The sequence below is a fragment of the Chaetodon auriga genome, chromosome 6 (assembly GCF_051107435.1).
Source record: "Chaetodon auriga isolate fChaAug3 chromosome 6, fChaAug3.hap1, whole genome shotgun sequence".
In the NCBI taxonomy this organism is placed as follows: Eukaryota; Metazoa; Chordata; class Actinopteri; order Chaetodontiformes; family Chaetodontidae; genus Chaetodon; species Chaetodon auriga.
Window position 1 is genome coordinate 25562350 of NC_135079.1, and position 21371 is coordinate 25583720.

A 21371-nucleotide genomic window follows, 5' to 3' on the forward strand; every position below is an offset into this window, starting at 1 on the left:
TTCTACGGTACTGTTATGCTTTGGGGAATCAACAAAAAATATAACACAACAAACTAGGACAGAACAGCAATGGTAAAGAAAAATAAGAGGAATAAGAGGAAGATGAAAGAGGAGAGGAGGATAAATGAGTGAGTAAACTATAGCCATTACCAAGCAACAGAATCTTGGAATGTGTCTTGGAAACTCAGGTGAAGAGAGAAGCAGAGCTGTCATCTGATCACCATCTACAGTGGATCAGGGGAGGCAGCTGGACAGACCTGGTAAACCCAAACTTTTCTTGTGCATCCTGGGCCATCCAAGTGGGCCATCTTCAAAACCTCCATTGTGGAGTGGAGTGGCTGCTAGGAGTTGAGGTCAGAAGGTCATCAGTGCCTGACGTGGTGAGCAACCTAAGAACCCGCTGGTTGACACCAGCAATGAAGAAGGCCGTCAAGCTGAAGAAGGAGGCCTTTCAGATTTGGTGTCCCAGGTGTCTCCTGAAGCAGCCAATAGTTACAGATGGCCAAGCGGGGCTATGGCTTTGGTAGTCACTAAAGCAAAAACCCAGGTGTGGGAGAAGTTAGGGGAAGCCATGGAGAAGGACTTTGAGATGGGCTCAATGGAAGTATGCAGATCACACTGCTCAGTCTCCTTGCAATAGTTTATTCCAGGGTGCCGGAAAGGACGGCCCAAACAATTTTGGAATGTTGCTGCAGGTGGTCAAAATATTAATGCCAGGTCCCAGGACTGAGCTGGCACTAACCAGAAGGATGTAGTCAAAAAATAAAGTTGAAAAGAAGACCAAAGCAGCTCATTACAATACAAACGCAAAGTAAGGCAAGACAGACATCTGGAGAAATTTCTCAGTTGTTACTGACAAAGCTAGAAAAGACCTGGACTTTCTTAATTGTGACAAATGTGCAAAAGTATTGACCTATAACGGGCACAAACACGATACCTCTGGGTTGAGGCAACATGCCTGTCCATTTTTTTTGTTACTGTGCAGATCACAGACATAGACACACACACTGCAGTAGTTGCGGAAAACACTCTCTGATAGGGCTATAGTTGCAACCCTAAAAGCCATATATTTTGTGACTGTGTATTTGTGTATGAAGGAATTTGAAGGAATTTTGAGTCAAGAATTGAAAAGGGTTAAAACTACTCTCAACTCCAGGGAGAGTTGCTAATTCCTCGACGTCACTTCAAGATCCAAATTTCAGGATTATCATCAAAATCCTTTGTTTAGTCTTCACAGGTTCTTTTCAGAATCAACTGACCAGCAAAGCATGCTTTCACACAATGTGTGTGAACGCTACACTACACACACACACACACACACACACACCATTCAACCCTTATATGAATGGTTTTTGCACTGATGACAGACAAGAGGTATAATTAGGAAATAATGATCAGAATTAGTATGAGGTTCTGTGCCATTAGGGGTGTAATTGATCCCACAGTCATCTACCTGAGAGGTTAAGCAGTCTGCACATTGACCTCTGTTCACTCTGTTCACAACAAAAAAACATTCAAAAAGCAAGCTCAGCTTTTTGTTTGTCCCCTCCCTCATCTTCTACTCCCTCTCTCCATTAAAGGTGACTTGAATTCAATGTGGGTACAGTATAAACCTTGGAAATTATCTTAAAATGCATATAATGATACTGTCAAGAATATTTCTTTGAGGAGATATTTTGATTCATTTAATTCATTATAGCTGACACATTCTTGTTTTACAGTGTCATCATTACCCTTTTCTATTTTTTTCTACTTAGTTTTCTGCCATTAACGCAAATGTAAACATGAGCCCTGAAAGGAGGGACTGTACCAACTTGTGTGCTTTACCTCATGCCTTTGGTGGAGCTGTTGTGGAAGTTTTGCAGCAGCTGTGGGAGGCCCAGCATGGCTTCAAACATCACGGCCAGGGACCCCAGTGTCTCCACAAACACAGCAGAGTCCAGCAGCAGCAAGGTGACAAGTGCACATAGCACAGTGAAGCCAAAGCAGAAGAGCAGGTAGTCCTCAAATGTGCTCCACTTCCAGAAGTAGCGAAAGTCCAAGTCTGAAGACACGAGAGAATAAGGCAGATACAGAGAAACAATTTAACTTTTGCTCAATACTTGGTATCAGTGTTGTTTACAGCAAGGGGAAGATAAATTGAGTAGATGTGACAGGTAGAGGAGACAGGAAACCTGAAATAAAGTGAAGATTGGGGAAAAGTGTGGGAGGGTTTAAAGAAGAGAAAGCAGACAGAAGAGCCTGAAGAGATGATCGAATAACAAGGCAGAGCAAGAGTGGGGAAGTGTGTGTGTGTGTGTGTGTGTGTGTGTGTGTGTGTGTGTGTGTGTGTGTGTGTGTGTGTGTGTGTGTGTGTGTGTGTGGAGCTGGAGGGTGAGAAGGTGCTTACAGTATGTGAAGTTGGAAAGAGCAGTAGTGACAGACATAGAGTGGGCGATATAGCGGGAAAAGACAGGAGGAGAAAAGAGCAGAAATAAAAGCGTTTCATTAAGGGATGCATAGATATTCTGCAAAGACAGCACTCCTAAATCAATACTGTGCACACGCATAAGTGAATGGAACAAAGACAAATGAGATACTGCAAAGCTTTTACATTTCTATTACTTTGGAATAACCTGGCCTTTGGCGAAGCAAGGCTATACATTTAGCAAATGTATTACCTTTGGTATAAAGCTATCTTTCCACTGACAGAACTCTATTTATCATTTGTGGCTTTTACAATTCTCTGATAAATATCAATACCACCACTGTTTGAAGCTGTTGTTTACTATTGAATGTAAATGGAGGAGGCGGTTTCCGCAGGACTGAGTGCAAAAGTCAGAGTGTAATTTTGAATTGAAATTGAAAATTTAAATAGTCACAGTGGTCCAGCAAGCTCCGTAAAACATTGTCTCTCCCACTGTTCACAGCTTGGATCCTGGTGTAAGAGTAGCTTGTAGTTCGTTAGGGGAAACATTAGGCCAACTACAACTACATTCCCGTCACCATTAGGCATCTCCTTTAGGGACCATAATGTGAGATGACTGATGATCCCTCATTGCTTATGTATGACTATAGAGCTGCAGAAAACCAGCTGACATCAGCTAAAAGGAACTGATGGCTAAATAAGTTCATGTGAGCACTCAAGTGTAGAATTTGACTTTAACATGTGCTGCTATTATTTTGCATACCAAAACCAGCAAAAATATGTGTGTGTGTCTGTGTTCTGCATTTGCTTATGTCCGTGAATTCACATATTGATGAAAGACAAATGTTGACTTATAAGAAAAATCTTGCAGCAGTTTTAGGGCTGTAACAAATTATTTTCATTAGTCAATTTTTTTAATGAATCATTTAATCTATAAAATCCCTGCATGTAATGACAAGTGATCTCCTTAACTCGTCATCCCTGACACTTCTGTACAATTTTACTGTAACTTCTCCTGTTCGATTTCAGCTGAGGCACTATGTTGTTTGGCATCCCCCTTGCTCTTTCTCCCCACATTTCCTGACCTGTATCCAATGTCAACTATTGAGTAAAGCTGAAAATAAATAAACAGAAAACCCAAGGTGATTGTGCAAATCACTTTTTTTGTCCAAACAACAATCCAAAACTCAGAGATATTCAAATTAAAATCACAAAACTGAGAAAAGCAGCTAATCCTTTTATTGAAACGACAATGCATTTTTGGTAACACATTACTTAAATGATTGATCAGAATTGTTGCTGAATATCTGAATATCTATGAGCAATTGCTCCAGCAGCAGTTTGGCCAGGACTTGGATTAAGATTAGGAGTGTACTGTACACCAGTGGTCCAACAATTAAACAAATGATAGATTTGAAAATAAATCAGTGGCTATTTTGGCAACCAACAAATGTCCTGTATTTGCTGTTTACAGTCTCGTACATATATCTTAGCCCGTGTGTTAGGAGTGCCCCCCGAATTCCAACAGACCTTATTCTCCTCAACACATACAGTCTGCTCTGGGTACCCCTTAATTTTTACCACTTGTGGCTGCACTGTGCTCCATCCACAACGCTGCTGGTGGAGCTGATCTCTGCCACTCTAGGCAATGCTTGTAATTCCACCAGGTGCACAGCGGCATGTTTCAGAAGCCTCCAGGAAGCAGGTTTCTGTTCTGCTCCGTGGAGAATACACGCCCAGTCTATTTTTGATGGATGCTACATTAAGGTGCATAGAGCAGATCAGAGTCAGACAGGAAGTCAGACACAGGAATAGCACAGAGAATCCAGTCAGCTTTCAAAATAAAACACCCTGTGTGGGTTTGAAGCCGCACGGAGGATGGAATAAAACTGTGCTGCACCCAGAAAGCAATGCAGCAGGTAACATTCATCTCAGTGTCAGTAAGCAAGGACCAGCCTCTCCAGGGTCTTTATCAGGTGTGATAACAGTGCCACTGGCCTGAAGCTGTTGAGGTCATTGAGGTGTGTAGTCTTTGACAACAGGTACCATGCACCATGTTTTCCACAGCTGTGGCACTCTCCCCAGCTACAGGCTCATGTTGAAATTGTATTCAACTATCTCCCAGAAATGGTCTGTACAGGCCTTGAGAAGCCTTAAGCTAATGCCACCGGACCTGCAGCCTCCCCCTGAGTTTCTCCCTTGCTTTGTTGTGAGGAACACATTGGGTCAACAGGGCCATGCTGGAGGTTATAAGTGAATGGGTAGGGCATTGTGTAGGAAATGCAGTAGATGTACAGGGCGGCTGCTCTTCCTTCTGCAGCTGTTTTGATCTCGATCCTTTCTCTGCATATTCTTCAGCTCCTATTTATTACCTGACCTAAAGACCGCCATTTTTCCTTGAGGAGGACCTTATTTCTTTCTTTTTCTTTTTATTTAAAATTCTTACTCTTTTGTATATATACTGATGCTGTTTCTAATTTGCATGCACTTCTTATATTAATCTGCTCTACTGATGCTGCTGTAATCTGGAATTTCCCCTCGCAGGACAAATAATTATATTATTGAATTGAATTGAATTGAATTGAATTGAATTGAATTCAATTTATGTCAGGAGTAATCCAGGGTTTGTTGTTGGAAAAACACTGTAAAGAACTGGTCAGTACAGCATTGTCTACACAGAAATTGATATACTTTGTTACACGGTGTGTGAGGCTGTCAATGTCCTCCCCATAAGCATCACAATGCAGTTGTATCAAAACAGACCTTCAAAGCCTCATCAGTCTAGTTGGACCATCTTTTCACAGTGCCAATGATCGCTGGCAGCCTTCATGAGAGATTTGTACACAGGCACGGGGTGCACCAGGTTGTGATCATATCTTCCCAGGGGAGCTAAAGGTGATGAGTTATATGCCTTCTTGGTGTTGGTTGGCATAAAACAAAGTTAACTTTACGTTAACAATGCAGTGTTTAAAGAAATAATACCACCAAAGCAAAAAGGTTAGGCAGTATTTATCCAGTGGTTAACTAACATACAGCGGGGCCATTGCTTTCACCCAGCTTCCCATTCATTATCATCCAACTCTCTCAACAACACCCAACACACATTTGAAACCATTGCTCCTGGCCAGAGATGAATCACAAGCCTTATAGGTTCTACTGTATATATGACATTTTCAGCCACTATATATTGCACTAGCACCAGCATCTCGGACCAAAACAAAGGGGCATGTTGGCCACACCTCTCCACCTTCTTTACTGTTCCCAGCAAGGTGTAAAACACAGAGAAAGCAGTGCCTGAACACGCAAGGTAAACAACCAAATAAAGTTTCCCATTTTGTGAACAATGTCAAGTGACAAGGTAAGCACTCTGGGCAAGCAAGAGTCTGTGTATCTTAGCTAACTAAGTGATTTTTAATTATTTTGGCAACATTAGTAACATATCCAGCTTGATAAGGAGCTATTTCATCAACATGCTGAGTTATATAAGTCTGTGTAATGTAATTATTAGTTTGTTAGCTATCCTGTAAATGCTAGCAGCCCTAAAACATCAAGTAAAACATGCTTTAGGTGGCCAAAGTTTGATGGTTTCAATTGACGGTTTGGGACACTGTCAGCATCGCTTTGAACTTCACTCTGCCTTTCTCGCTTTTACAATGCTGTGTGGGAGGTCACTTAGTCTCTTCATAAATACGTGGAGGGACAAGAGTTTCACAAGGTGGGACTCATGCACATACATGTACATCTGGACCAACTTCCAAAACAAAGATCAGAGAAGCTTGGATTAGAACACACAGAGGAAGTGGAACTTCATCTCTGTTCAGGATGGCATGCCATTAATGTTCAGATCTCATATATAGAACCTTTATACCTTCACAAGCACCAATTTAACATTATTCAACTGTTTAAAACAAGCTGGGAAGAAAGCAACATTAATCTATATACCAGATAAAAACTAACACAGTTACCAGCCAGCAGTGACTAATATTTACAAGAATAATGTAACATTCTCAGCTAAAGGAAAACAGGAGATCATTGAAAAAAATTTCCAGGACAACACAAGATTTTCCAGGACATTACTTTCATTGTCTGTGTGTTTTCTATGAATGGAAAATTGGTTCTGTTTTGGTTCTCTTTTCCAGGATGCGTGGGAACCCTGGGATGTTTACCATTCCACTCCAGTTAGCTGCATTGGCTGTTGCATCTTGGGACAGAGGAAGTGAGACATCTTGCAGCGAGTGCAGTGTGGCGTGTTTGTGGCAAACAGTGAATGTGATGAATGGCTTTATCACCCGGAGACACAAAAGACATGTCACCCACAGCTGACAATGAGCACGCAAGATGGACGAGGAGAGCGATGTAGCCAAACACACATGCTTCTTAGCTCTTTCACACACATGCTTCTTGACAAATATCAACTCTCGGGGCATGACTTATGTCTGTTCTCACAAAATATGACACTGGAAGAGCTGAAGACAGAGAGCCTGACACACTTACTCACAAGTTCCTCTTCACTCGATGTCCCTTTACTAACACAACATCAAACCTAGAGTCACTGCAAACGCTGGCATCTGGCAGAGGGAGAGAGCCAGGGGAAGCCGAGAGGCTGCCCTTTACCAGCACCATAAAAGCCCTTTCATTTCAGTTTGAATGAGGCCAAGGTGGCCAAGCATAAACATGCTGACAGCAGCAACAATGAGAGTAGCGGTATTTCAAAACTACTGTCAACTTTTCAGTGTATAAAGCCTCCCGCTGAGCCTCTCACATTTTCATCTCTCCATTTTCAATTCAGCTTCCCCTCCCTCTCTCCCGCTTATCAGCAGCACCTGCACACACACACACTCAAACACAACAAACACTCTTCTCCTGCCCTCATACCAGGTAATCCAATCTATTTTCATTTATAAAGCAAGACACTCACTTCCCCTCCTCTTCTCCCCGCTCCCTCTCTCTATCCCATTTCATCCCTGTCTTATACAACCTTGTATGTTTACCTACATAATCAAATTGCCCGGAAGAGTATAAGCTGGAAGCTGGAATGCTATGCATCATTCATGGAGTCATCTCTTTTATTTGTCCTCCTCTCATATCATGCATCATTCCTGCAAAAAAAGTGTTTTCACACACGTGCATAATGCATTCCCTAATCTTAACCATCAACTCACTTTCCAAAAATGTCCCCACTCTGTTGGTTAAAAACGTGTATTAAACACAAGAACACACACATACACACCTCCTTTGTGGCTGCTGCCCTGACACCCCAGGACAGTACATTTGGACTGGCCTCTCCAAACAGCATCCTCCTGTCTGGTGTTTGTTGAGGCCAGAGCTGCACTTCAAAGACCCCAAAGGCTCCAGAGTGCCAGGAGGAGACAAGACGCTCTTTTTTCACATAGACTCCATGTTTACACAAAGCCCATTCAAGATCAAACAATTCAATTACTAAAACGGGTGAGGAAGCAGCGACAGGGAAGTCAATACGTGCGTGTGAAGTTATTCTGGGAAGATCTGAAGTTGCTCGGGCGGGATAAGTCACTCAATTTATGCAAGCGTGAGTCTGGACAGCTGTTGTGACAGCCTTTCTGGGTCTATCTGAGGTGTAGCATTATCCAGACTTTGTTTTGGCACTATTAGATGTTGGCTTACACAGGCTGCACAGAGGAGGGAGCCGAGGAATAGAGATGGGCTGGAGGGATGGAGGGTGAGGGAGTCAGAAAGAGAGGGGTAGTAGCCTTGAGTCGGTCAAGTAGATATATGGAGGCTGAATTCGCTGTTTCCCATCAGGCTGAGCAGAGAAAACACAATATGGAGCTGACAGACTCTGAGACAGAGACAAGGATGGATACTGACAGGCAGAGAGCTTGAGAGATATGCTGACTCAGCACTGTCCGTCTGCGAGCAGAGCGACTCGGCTCGGCTGTGTATTTTAAGGCGTGTGAAAGTTTCTGTTTGACATCCCTTGTAGGCTGTCTGCTGGATGCTCGGCTCCCTGATCTAATCTGCAGACTATTTTGCCTTTTTCGTTTGCCCACAGATCATGCTGACAACACAAGGATCCAGACACTGGTCAAGGGTGATCTCAGTATGTATGAGCTGAACATACAGAATGCATGTGCTTTTTCAGCTCATGAACTCAACTCCACAGTGAGTATCAGCAGCACAGACACAGCAGAAAAATCCTCTAATACCTTCTTGACAAGCTTTAATAGAGACACCACAGGTGCTCTGCACTCGTGTGTACGTACAGAAAGTCACTGAGCCGAACTCTTTCTCTCTCTATCTCTGTGTCTGAAAACCAAGACAGGCCAGCAGAAACATACTGTAAGTTGGTCCACCAAAAGAAGAGAACAAAGTGAACACAGACAGGAGAGGGTTCACTGCTCTGTGTCTCCCTGTTTCTCTGTCAGCTCTCTGAATAATACAAAAGCTTCTAAAATAATGCCCACTCATTAAGTTACTGTGGGAATGTAACACACAGAAGCACACACAAGAACAAATTGCCTTCCCAGTAGATTTCCTCTCTTGAACTAGTTCATATTTAACTTAGGAGAAGAGGAACTTCATTACACAACTCTCTACACATCACTCAACATCTCTGGTAAAACATCTGGTTAATTTATTAAGAAAAATACAGTAACGCTGACTGAACAACTAAAACTTTCAACTACTTCTGCCCACAATTTCACAGAGCCACCTGTGTTACACCAAATTCATTGATATGCATTCAATTTTGATATTTTCTTACTGAACTGTTGAAATTTCATTTATCCACCCACGATTAGATGCTCTTCCTAATGACAAAATGTGTTTAAATTGTAAAACACTGAATTCAGAAATATTAAACAGAAAACATGGAACTCAGAAAAAAAAATCTGATGAAATTAAATCTGGGAAACTTTAAACAGATTTCATTGGGCCCTACACACACAAGATAATCACAATGTCCAGTGCAATTACTCTAACTACAGCTTCCACTAGCTTCTGTGTGTATGTCTGCCACAGGGGAATGAGGCATACTGTAATAGGCTGTACTGTGCATTATGTATTGGAGTTTTGATTTGTTTCTGTTGCATAATCCTTCCAGCTTACATGTTTAGTCCAGTTCTGAATTTGTTGCTTCACTGCTCTGTAGGTTGAAAGCACATCGTCTATTTTTATCTTTTCTGTGCAGTAAATGGACAAAATTAATGAAGTTTTAACAGGGAGCCACATTATTTCTTAAATCCCTGCAGTGGTCTCTCTGAGCTGTGTTTGGTCACATTCACCAAAACAAAAAAGGCTTGTCTGCATTGTCTAATGCATATCTATTCACAGGGACGGCTGGCACATTCATTTGCATAATATTTTGTGTATAAAAAAAGCCATTCATGCAGAAACATCACAGTAATACATTCACAAGTCAATGGTTTTACAGTTGCTTGCATGAATGCCTCATGGTGAGACATTGTGTGCCTTTGAATAGACGGTCCCTACTGGCAACTACACATGATGTGCTATAAGCTGCAAGGTTGAAAGGTAAGAAGAGTGTGATGTCAGGACAGTTAGCTCCATGCAATCACTGGATGATTCTGAGGTCAGAAGCAGCTCCGTGCAAAAAGAGAAAAATGTATGACCTGCAGGACAAAAACTCAAACAATTCTTCTCAGCTGCTGCTGGGGGTACAATTCACAGGCACAACAGCTATTGGAAACCTGTGTTTTCATTTAGGTCATCATGGCTATAGATGTTCCTTAGCCAACCAGCAAACTTGCTAGGTTGGCTCAAGAGCCTGGATTTGCTGGTTCTTTGTACATCACCTTGGCAGTGTTGCGACTGCAAAATGCACTCCAGGAAAAAGACAGTTTATAAACAGCAAAAGAAAGTATTGTGTCCTTCCCTTAGGCTGCTCTGGCTAACAGGACCTTGCTTGTATGTATATGTGCGTGTGTGTGTGCGTATATCTATATATATATATTCTGTACTTATGGTATACAGTATATACTATACATCTTATTCATGACAGATCATATTATGTCTCCTCTGTTAAGTATTTTTTCAATTACCTTTTGTTTACTGCATGTTTTGACAGCTGATTAAAAAAATAACATAAGAAAAAAAAGATGAAATAACACAACTAAACATACCAACAACACTGTGCTACGAGAGAGAGAGAAATGTCTTCTGTTCATGCATTCAGCAAATAATCTTTCCTCACGAACACTCCTGCCTCTGAGTATCTGCCGCAACAGCTCTTCTGAAAGAGGGCAGGTTTGACCTTGTGAGTAAACCACGACTGTGTTTCCACAGCTGATTGCTTCTCCACTGAGTGTTTGTGTGTACTTTCTGGCCTCTTGACCCAGGTGAGGCGTAACTAATGAGTTCTATTGGCATTAATGACACACAGCAACAATTCTGGGACTGCTTGACCTCTGTTACGCACTAATGGATTTAATGTTCTTCCCCTTTTCATACAGTAATGTCTGTGACCCTAACCCTCCATATACAAGTCAGAATGCACATCCTTCAGTGACAGGGACTGAACAACCTTCACATTGTACGCATGACAGGAGCCACTTGTTTGTCTCCATCTATCCATTAACAGAATGGATAGATAGAGACAGGCAGAGAAGGTCGATCCAAACATTTTTTGTAAACCAGCTGGTCAAGATGTTCAGCTTCACGAGAGGAGAATGACGGCTCACTCCTGTGTGAGGTTCAATTATTCCTTCTAAAAAACATGTTTGAACCATTAAAATATCTACTCTTGTGCATGGTTTTAATAAAAGGGGAAACCAGAACAACAAGAGACAAACTACTTGTACAGGTATATTCATTTCAACATAAACATCTTTTAACACACCTACATACTTACAGATTACAAATTAAACAGATAAAATAATGTCCTCTACTGTGTTGCTGAATAATTCATTCAACTGGTGCCAGTACACGTCCTGGAAGATTTCAATGTCCCAGACAAATGGGAGAAATTCCAGTGAAATATTATCTGTTTATGGACTCTATTTTCCTACATTCTTGTGTCCAAGTGACTAATGGGGACAAGAATTTTTGAAATTATTATTATCCAATAGTGAGCGAGACTGCTGCAGCCAGCAGCAGTGAAATAGGCATTAAGATCCTTTTTGTTAACCAGAAACTATCACACTCACAAAAGCCACAAGATTAATTTATAGAAACAATCATTTTATCATTAAAGAAAACACTTCATTCAACCTCAAACATAAACCAAAACCTTCTTGGTATGATGGTCATCATTCCAACAATCGCCACAAACTCAGGTTTGGTCAAAATAAACCCTTAAACCTGGACATCAAGCAGCGGGGAAACAGCATGTAGAGCTTGAATATTACAGCTAATATTCCATCTGTTACGTTTATTACATCCAACCCAGGAATCATTTTCACCAGACATTGTGACCACAGAGAGGTAAGTATGTCGGACTTCAGCAGATTCCCCCAGTTCATTACCAGATAACAGAAGCTTCATTTACGTGACATTTACTGTCCCTCATGCAGTGCATTTAGTGCCGTGGCCCAGGCCCACACAAGAACAGGCGCTGTGGCAGTGCTGCTAGTTTTCACAATCGAATATTCATTTTCACAATGTCTGTTTTGTCTTTTTACAATTCAATTGCATGTGCTTATCAGCCCTTATCCTGACAGAATACCATTTATCTATCAACGCAGTCCTTACATGACGTCTCTGACCCAAACAACATTTGTTTCAGCTGTACGCACATTGACAATAATGGCATTCTGTCAAACCCAAACATCCACCGCCACCAGCAAATCTACTTTTTAACATTCATTCTCACTCTAGTGCATCTGTCCACTTTCCTCCATAACAGTCAGTGGCTGGCCCCTGCAGCTCTCAAAAAAATGAAAGTCAGACTCCTGTGCAGTCAGGTAGACAGGCCAGCATTCTGTAATTTTGCATGCATTTGAAATGTTTCGGTATCAGTATATAGACAAATAGCTGTAGACAGAATACTTTTTTAGTCCAAATTGCAGCATTACATCAAGACATAAATCACAACACAAAACATCATTCATTCATCTTCTTTACCCGCGCATCCCATTTCGGGGTTGCGGGGGGCTGGAGCCTATCCCAGCTAGCAATGGGCGAGAGGCGGGGTACACCCTGAACCGGTCGCCAGCCGATCGCAGGGCTACATATACAGACACACAGACAGACAACTCACACACTCACACTCACACCTATGGACAATTTGGAGACGAATTAACCTAACGAGCATGTTTTTGGTCTGTGGGAGGAAGCTGGAGTGCCCGGAGAGAACCCACGCATGCACGGGAAGAACATGCAAACTTCACACAGAAAGGCCCTGCCCGACCCAGGGTTCGAACCAGCAACCTTCTTGCTGTGAGGCACGCGCACTACCTGCTGCGCCACCGTGCCGCCACAAAACATCATAATATTGATTATTATTATTATTATTATTATTATTATTGATATTGGAAAAACATTCTTAACATTAGTAACATGATCTCAACTGCACTGGCCAGCTCTAGGCTTCAGTAAATGTCTTTAAAACTCTCTACTCTCTATGTCTTGTTGACTTGTCTCTTGCTGTCCTCGTTATAACTCACTTTTCATCAGTCAGTCACAGTACAGCACGCCTTCGTCCTCCCTGTATTCTCCTTCTGCATCTGTCCAATACTGTAAGTTCCATTAAGCAGAAAAAATCAGAGATAAAAACAAAGGTCCTTCATTGGCAGTGTCCTTCACTTATCCTGACTGTGTCCACATAATCATTCATCTGCATCTTCCCTCACAAAACCAGTTAAATCTGTAAATGTCTCAAATCTTTTCAAGATCACACAACACTGCGGGTGGTTTGCCCTTAAGAGGCTTCAGCTTTCTCCTTTTGAAGTTCTTTGCTTGATTAGGAATTTGCTGTCTACGGGAAAATGAAAATATCAACGTTGATTTCACAGCCAACACCTTTTATGTTATCTTACTAGAGTAATGTGTTTTTGCAGACACATAAGAAAGTGCTAATATGTCATATTTCTTAAACGGGGTTTGGCATAATGTTTTCCCCAAAGAGCGCAGGGAGCTTCCGTTTTATATTCTTTAACATTATGTCACCATCACAGAAACACTCGGTAACTGCTAGTCTGACATTCACTGACTGCAGATAGTTATTGGTTGATTAATGGTTTGCAGTCTAATAATGTGTGTGTCTGTATTTCTGACGGTGGCTGATCAGGCTAATTATCATCTTAATTGTAGTAAACAGTTGCCGTTTGTGTGTGTTTTAAAATACTTTCCTAAACATGATGTGCTTGATGGTGTTATTAATGACTCCTGATAGATAGATTCAAAGCTCAGCATTTCCGTTGCCTTTTTTTTTGCTTCCCTTTTATAAGTAACATGAGCATACAGCAAATGTTTCTCTGTATAAGTCTTCTGTCAGCTGCTGTGAGTCTGTTGTGTATCTAGTGATGAGTATGGTGTTGAAACTTGCTCAGATTTTGGTTCGAGTCAAACATGCAGGTTACATTTTTCAATACACTGACTCTTAATTATTGATCGTATGATGTTTTGTCTTCATACAGTGTAATTATCACTTGTTGTTAATGCACACGCTTCATTTGGAACATCAGGAGATTCTGGCTGCATTTCACATTGAATGAATCAAGGTGTACATTTATGTAGAAAAAGTGATACTTGTTATAAATAACATGGCTAACCAATAATGAAGGAACTCACTGCTCAAGCAGTTATTTCCTGTTTGGGTCATTCAGGCGTCACGTAACATTTTCATATTCTAATCCTAAACTTCTCTCACTTTTGCTCCTACAAGTGTTCCAAGGCTAACTGTCCATGAAAATGTGCTTTTTCATGACATTTGATCATTTGCATAATCATCAAGCCCCAAAATGGTTTTTAAGTCCTGCAGACAGCAACATAACAAATGTAGCAGTGTGTCAGAAGTGGTGTTAGGGGAACCAAAACCATATTAATACAGCAGTCAACGACATATAGTAAATTGGCAAGCAAGTGTGATATGGTAAACACAACATTCATTTTGCATTTCAGCTGATTTTGGTTACAAAGTTTAACTAAATATATCAGTCTTAAAGAAGTGATTTTCCCCAATGGAGGGAGGCAGACTATCTGTACATGACTCATGTGACAGGTCTGGACCACTTATAAATTTAGTTCCAACCTAAGACACCTAAAGCTTTTTCTTAGATCACTTGTATGCGCCACAAATCCATTTGTCCGAGACCTTTTTTTATAAAGTAACACTACTTTTGTCTTGAGTTCATTTTTTACCTGCTTAGACATAAAAGGGTTCTGAAAGGCTTCAGGGGTAGGCTATGGTTCTGTGAGCCTTATGGATGATAACTAGACAGAGCAGTGAAGCCAAAGTGCTGAGATGCATTGACCTTGGTGCTGAGGATGGTGGAGTGGAGTGGACGGAATTGAGGAGGTGAAGCATTGCTGGAGCACTCACACTGGTAGAGTATGACAAAGACAGAAGAGAAGATCAAATAAACAACAGTTGGGATTGTTCTTGATTCATTCTGTCTCCCTCATTCACTCACTGTAGACACACATACACATTACTGATGTGTGTAAACACAGTACAGTACCTCATGATGTACATACATAAACAAAAGCACTCTTTCTCTCCCTGCTTCCTTCTTGTTAAAGACACTCACAGAGCCAAAGTTAAGCCACACTGTGTGTGAAGGTGAATTGGTCCGATAATGATCAACTGTTGACCAGATGGAAGAGTCATGAAGTCCAGATAAGGACACAACAGCACAGGAGATCAAAAAGCTCCAAACTACTTACTAGGGTCTACAAGGTCAGACACGTAATCGATGGGAGGCTTTGTTCCTATAGAGATAAGCAGGTGTAAATAAAATATAGGAAAAACAAAGTCGGGGGGGGGGGGGGGGGGGATTGCTGCAGAATTATACTGTGGATGTCAAAAGCATTCCAGACGAAACAATGTCACCTTCATAAGGAGTTCAAATTTAACATGCATTCCTTTTGTGTGGTCTTCATGGTCTGAATACATTGACTGTTCAGTTTAATGTTTAAGCCACACTGACAACTGAGTGCAACTGAAATGTGACTTAGCCTGAAAATTTCTCTTCTCGTCTGCACGGCTGCCGTGACAACCAGTAACGTTAGCCTTAGCATCGGAAACAAGCTAACTCGGCCCAGCTGCTACATCACAGTTGCTAACATACCGTACGCGCTGCAGAGTGTTACTGTAACAATCACCATTTTAGCTTTCTGGTTATTTGTTGTCTTAGCTGTATATGCTGTTGTTGGCAGCGGCGGTATGGGCAGTTTCTCCTTTGCGGGTGGCTGTTGCTCCGCCATAGCCTTTACTAACCTCCTGACACCGCTCACAGAGCTGTTTGACTGAGCGGCAGTCGGCAGCATGAGCGGAGGGAGGGGGCGGTTCGCAGTGTGTGTGAGTAGTGATTGACAGATGTCAGATATTCCCTCAGACGCTCCTCTGGCTCTGATTGGTTGTTTTGTGTCGGGCACGGTGGATTCTTGCAAATCGCAGTAGGAGCAGTAGGTAGGACCAATGGAGACGTTTTTGTTTTTGTTTTTTTTCACAGATTACATGTTTCATGTACTGCTGTCTGGGCATTGGGACAGTTTTAGCAAATATGACAAAAAATTACTTTTATACAAGTTACCTACTGTAGCTTTAAAAGCATTATAAGGCAATGACTGCCTGGAGCTTGTGAAATTAACATTATGTAATTATTGGACACGTTAGGGCACATGTTGACATTTCCTAATGTCATTTTCCTAATGGATTCAAAGGAAGACATCATAAGCCTTACTGCTCCCTGCAGTCACATTGTTCAACACCTGTGATGCATCCTGCTAACATGTAAAGTCTGTCTGATGTGTGACTACATGAGAGAATATGGATTTAAGAGACATTTTGGAAAATCTCATGTTTAACCAAGCTTACAGTTGTATAAATTACTCATGATGAATCATGAGGTGTCTCACTTGGGAACTTGAGTCAGTGCACTCAATGCTGTAAATCTTTGAACAGGTTTCCACATCTCATGCTTAGCCACACTACCGGAGATGGGCTTTAATTCTGAATGTATGACAGAGAAAACTGCGACTGTGATGTCAATTACAAATGCATGTTATTATATGTATATACAGTAAACAAATACTTATCCTAGATTCAATTAATCTGAATATTAACACTTAGATAAAGGCTGCTATTTTTCTCCCAGTGTACTCTGAGATGTAAGGGAATAGTCAGAATCAGCAGCTGACAGCATGATCTTCTTCTATATGTTAATCTGTAGGTTTAGCACACACACAAGTGGTAAAGCACAGCCACAAACACTTCTCCATCTTCTTCATCACGATACAATTACCTCATCACTCAGTCTGAGCAGACAGTAATTAGCATAGCAGTGCCTCATTAAAAGTCATTATTTAGATAGAATGTCCATTGACCTTCCTCACTATGCAACTGGCTCCTTTCCTTTGTTCCCCTCTCCCTGTGTGTAGTTATCACCCAAAGATAATGTCCAGTGCAGTTTATTGGGACAGTTTATACCTGTAGCTATGTGATTATAATAGTGATTGAGAGGGAAAGGAATAAACGGAATCCATAGCAAGCATTTTGACTGCCAAAGGAAACTGCAAGATGCTAGATGAGGTTTATTTACAATGTTGAAATGAAGGCAAATTCTGAACAAGTGTGTTTTAAACTACTGTAAGAGCAGCATTAAGATGAAGCAACTGGCTGTCAGGTGGACATGCTGGTGCTTTAGTTACGTGTTTGTACAAAATATGTTCATGTCAGTTCCACATTGTGCCTCTTTAATCTAAATAGGACACATTACATCAAAGATTAAAGCATCACTTGCTTCTTTGAGTGCTTCAAGTTTAGTTTTTTTTCGTGCTATAGAAGCAAAAACATTGTAGCCTCTTTATATTTTTCAACTTAAAAAATGCTCTGTATCTCCCTTTGAAGTGACTCAGAAGTGCGAGTCACAAAATGTGAACATGTATAAAATGTGTGCATGTTTTACTGTTTTTATCTAAACAGATAAGTTATGTGTGGATATATGGACTCTGACAAAGAACAGGAAGATGAACCAGCTTTGTGAATCATGGCTACTTTGATAGGACAGCCTTTTCAGATCATAACAATATAAATATACAACATAAAGGCTGGTGGACATTAGCAGACTATGTAAATAACATCATAGTCCACAGAAATACTAGAAATTCACCACACAACAATATCAGCCTTGGTGTCAACAATGAGTTATCTTTCACACTGTCAAAAACATGTGTAAATAATAGGAACTGGGCATGTATGGTCAGTATCTCACCACTGGCTCTTGACATGTGTCCGGCTTTCAGAAGGAGGAGGAGAGAAATAACACAAGATGTACAGTTTGGGCTTACGGAGAGATATCAGGGCTTTAAATAGACACAGTGTCGCAGGAGTAAATGAATGAAGTTTGAGCGAAGGAGGACATGGTTATTTCTGCTGCTTTTCACCCAGAGACATGTTCGCTGTAAGAGTTGATGGGACTCGTTCAAGTCAGATGATCAAAACACACATCCTGGAAAGACTTAACAGCAGCCAGAAGCTGGAGCCCTGCTGTTCTAAAGGCACAGTCACATCAAATATGCTTGATATTTGCAAAACCTTGCTGAGAGTGGCCAATAAATTTGAAAGACACCAGTACTTAAAATCTGAATGTGTCTGCTGCCTGAGTTTTACTGGTTTCCACATTCTGCAGTGTGTTTCCATGTGACATTAGCTCATCATTCAGTGTGCCCACTGTTCCAGTGTCAAGGTGTTAATTACGTTGGGGAAATGGGACGTTTTCCAGCAATTCTTCTCCATGTGAGTGCAAGACGAACATCCTTGAAATAGTGGTAAACCGTGGCTACTCAAAGTGTACTGTTATTTTATTAAAAAGCTACAGTAAATACACTTACTCAAATAATTCTGTGCACCCAATGTATTTATTGCTCTATCCTAAGATCTGCACAGAATCAATCATCTGATAGTAAGTGCTTATATTAAGACACAGTAACACAGAAGCTTCCAACATGCTAATTTCTGGCAAGTTTCAAACATTAAATAATGGAAGTATTGTGGAGTGTCTGGCAGTGTCTATGTTAAATGAATCATGTTAATTAGATTCAGTTCGGATTGATCCAACAGCAGTAAAGAGTAAAACTTGTCAATAAGAGCCCACTTCAGCTTGAACATGTTGGTCACAGCCTTCACCTGCTTCAAATGAGTTTACAAGAACTTCTACTGCACATATTGTCATAGTCTGAATTATTATTATGTGTTTCTGAGTGTATTTGATTTGTTTTGGTAATGGCTGCCCCTCTCTCTTCTCACCTGCAGTGGAGGTGTGGCCTGGCAGTGCTGCTAGTCTCCGACGCACCTGAGGCAGATCTCCACTGATTTCGCTCACTCTTAAGCAGCGTGGCAGCGTTGCCACACTGCCAGATTGTCAAAGCAGTTTTGCCGAGACTCTCCAGCCATTTTTCTCTTGTCCTTGTGCCATAGTCTACTTGCTCTTCGTAGCCTTGTTCGCTTCGCTTCCTAGTTCCGGTCTAGTCCTGGTTATATGAGTTTTTTTGGTTTTGGTTCTTGTCATAGTCTTGTGCAGGTTTTGTCTTCCTACCCGCTTGCCACAGTGTAGTGATCTTTTGTTTTATTGGGCTGATTTTGTGTTCTTGTATTTTGGTCTATAATAAACCGTTTTGTTTAACGGCTCCTTGTCTCCTAATGATTATCCGCTTCACTGGTCCAGCTCTATTATTGATTCTCCTGAATCGTAACACATATAGTCATTGCATAGTTTTTAGTTGATTATTAGTAAACAGCTTCAGGTTTCTTTTTTTTAATTGTTATTCTGATAGTTATCTGAGCTGCTTGTTGAGTCCCCATGCTTTGCTATAACTATCTGATATGCAGGAACAGTGAAAGTTCCAAAAGTCTGCATGAGAGTCTGATACAGTTTCTCAGTGACATGGATACTTTTCTAGCCAAATTTGGATGTTTGTCATGGTTTGACTTTACAGGTGTGTGTGTGTGTGTGTGTGTGTGTGTGTGTGTGTGTGTGTGTGTTTGGGTTTGAGGGCAGTCCTGCAGGCACTGGTGTTCTCAGGAAGAGCAGTGTGGCATGTTGTGATACGAGTCAGAAAAATCTGCACAAGTCTAGTGTCTCATGCCACAGTGCCCAGGGCACAGCACCATCTCTCCAATTAGGACAGCAGGAAGCAGGCACCCTGCTACATCCACAACTATACACACAGCTGTAAGTTCCTGTTCCTCAACAGAATGGATCAGGATTTTTTTGTAGAGGTTAGGGTTTGAAAACTTTCTATGAAAGGATGTGTTTTTAAAGTTAAAGTTATAGCTTAGGAAACCCAGTGTCTCTCAAACTCATGAGTCACTCATGCACTTAGTAATGCTTGGATGGTTAACTGACACTAGCAGATTTAATTACAGCATTACATTCTTTAACACCCTTGATAATGTCACTTTGGCCAGTTGTTCACTGGAATAAGGAAAGCTCACGAAAAAAGATTACGAACAAAGATTTTTGACAACAACTAGTTTTAGTGTGCATATTTTCCTTAAGGCAGGCTATTATTGTGTCTCTGGGTCTGTGTGTGAGAGAGTTTTCTCTTAATGATCGAGCCAGAGGGTTCTTAAAATTCAGCTCTATCACGTTCCCTCTGATCGGGTCTAATCAGAGCACAACACACTGAGCTTGAAGCCGTGACAGAACGAAAGAGAAAAAGGTTGAAGCCGATCTGATTTCAGTTCAAATCATGGAGGGAATAATGAGCCTAAATCCCACAAGGATCTGTGTTTACCATGGCACTTCCTTGACATTGTGGAGCCAAGGACTAATGCAAGAATCGCATGAGCCACACTACAGTTTCTCTCACATTGCTGGAGGAGTTTCATAGAGATTCCTATGATTTATCATGACGCCACACAATTTCAGCTTGGAAAGCATCTAAAAGCCAGAATTTGTACAGTCTAGCAGAGGTACAGCTTGTTCATAATCAGCAGATTTGTTTCTCTGTGGTGTGATTCTCCTCTGGCCTCACAGAAAAGATGCTAACCTCAAAAAATAACTGTTTCCTTGCTGGAGGTAAGTATTAGTGTTGTTCTTGGTGGCCTGTTTTAATTCTAGTCTTAGTCTAGTCTTTGTGTCAAGCTGTCATTTTAGTTTTTATTAGTTTTAGTCACGTTCATACTTGTTTTAGTCCAGTCAAGTTTCAGTCGACTAAAAGTCTGAGCATTTTAGTCTTATTTTAGTCAGAATTACCTGTGACTATTTTCATCTAGTTTTAGTCTACGAAAACTGATGACATTTTAGTCTAGCTTCAGTCAATGAAAACTGTATTTTAGTCTCTTTTCAGTAATGCAATTCTATCTAACCCAGCCAATATAGTATAAGTACCTAGTGGTATAGACAAAACCAAAATATTCTTTTAGCCAAACCCATTTCACAATTCAAACAAGGTTGTCTAATTATTATTACTTTATAGACTCAAGAATACATCCATTCCAGACACGGAAGATGCTCTGATTTGAATTTCCAACATATTAATTTTACCAACCAAAGCCGGCTGGCCGGCCATCGGTCCTGTTCTCTGTGTCAGTTGTCTGTCGTTAACGCTAACCTACCATCTTCTAAATAATGCCACGAGTGGGGATTGAGGAAGTGACGTTGCCTGTGACTGTACAGTGCAACCCGGCGCAGCCCCTGAAGTGAGACACAGGAAACAGAAATACTGCAAAATAATACTAACAACGCGACTAAACGAGACAAAATAACATTTTGTCTCGTCTCGTTTTAGTCAACAAAAATGAAGAGACATTTTAGCAGAGTTTTTATTTTGTAAATCATATTTAGTCTCGTTTTATTCGTCA

General features: G+C 41.1%; 1 protein-coding gene across 1 annotated transcript in view; it reads right to left on the minus strand.

Moving 5' to 3' along the window:
* LOC143322537 (solute carrier family 66 member 2) overlaps positions 1 to 21371 on the minus strand; it is a 58945-nt gene that overhangs the window by 20070 nt on the left and 17504 nt on the right. The window contains exon 4 of the mRNA XM_076733787.1: positions 1828 to 2044. Coding sequence (XP_076589902.1) covers positions 1828 to 2044 — 217 coding nt within the window. The remainder of the gene's footprint in view (positions 1 to 1827; positions 2045 to 21371) is intronic.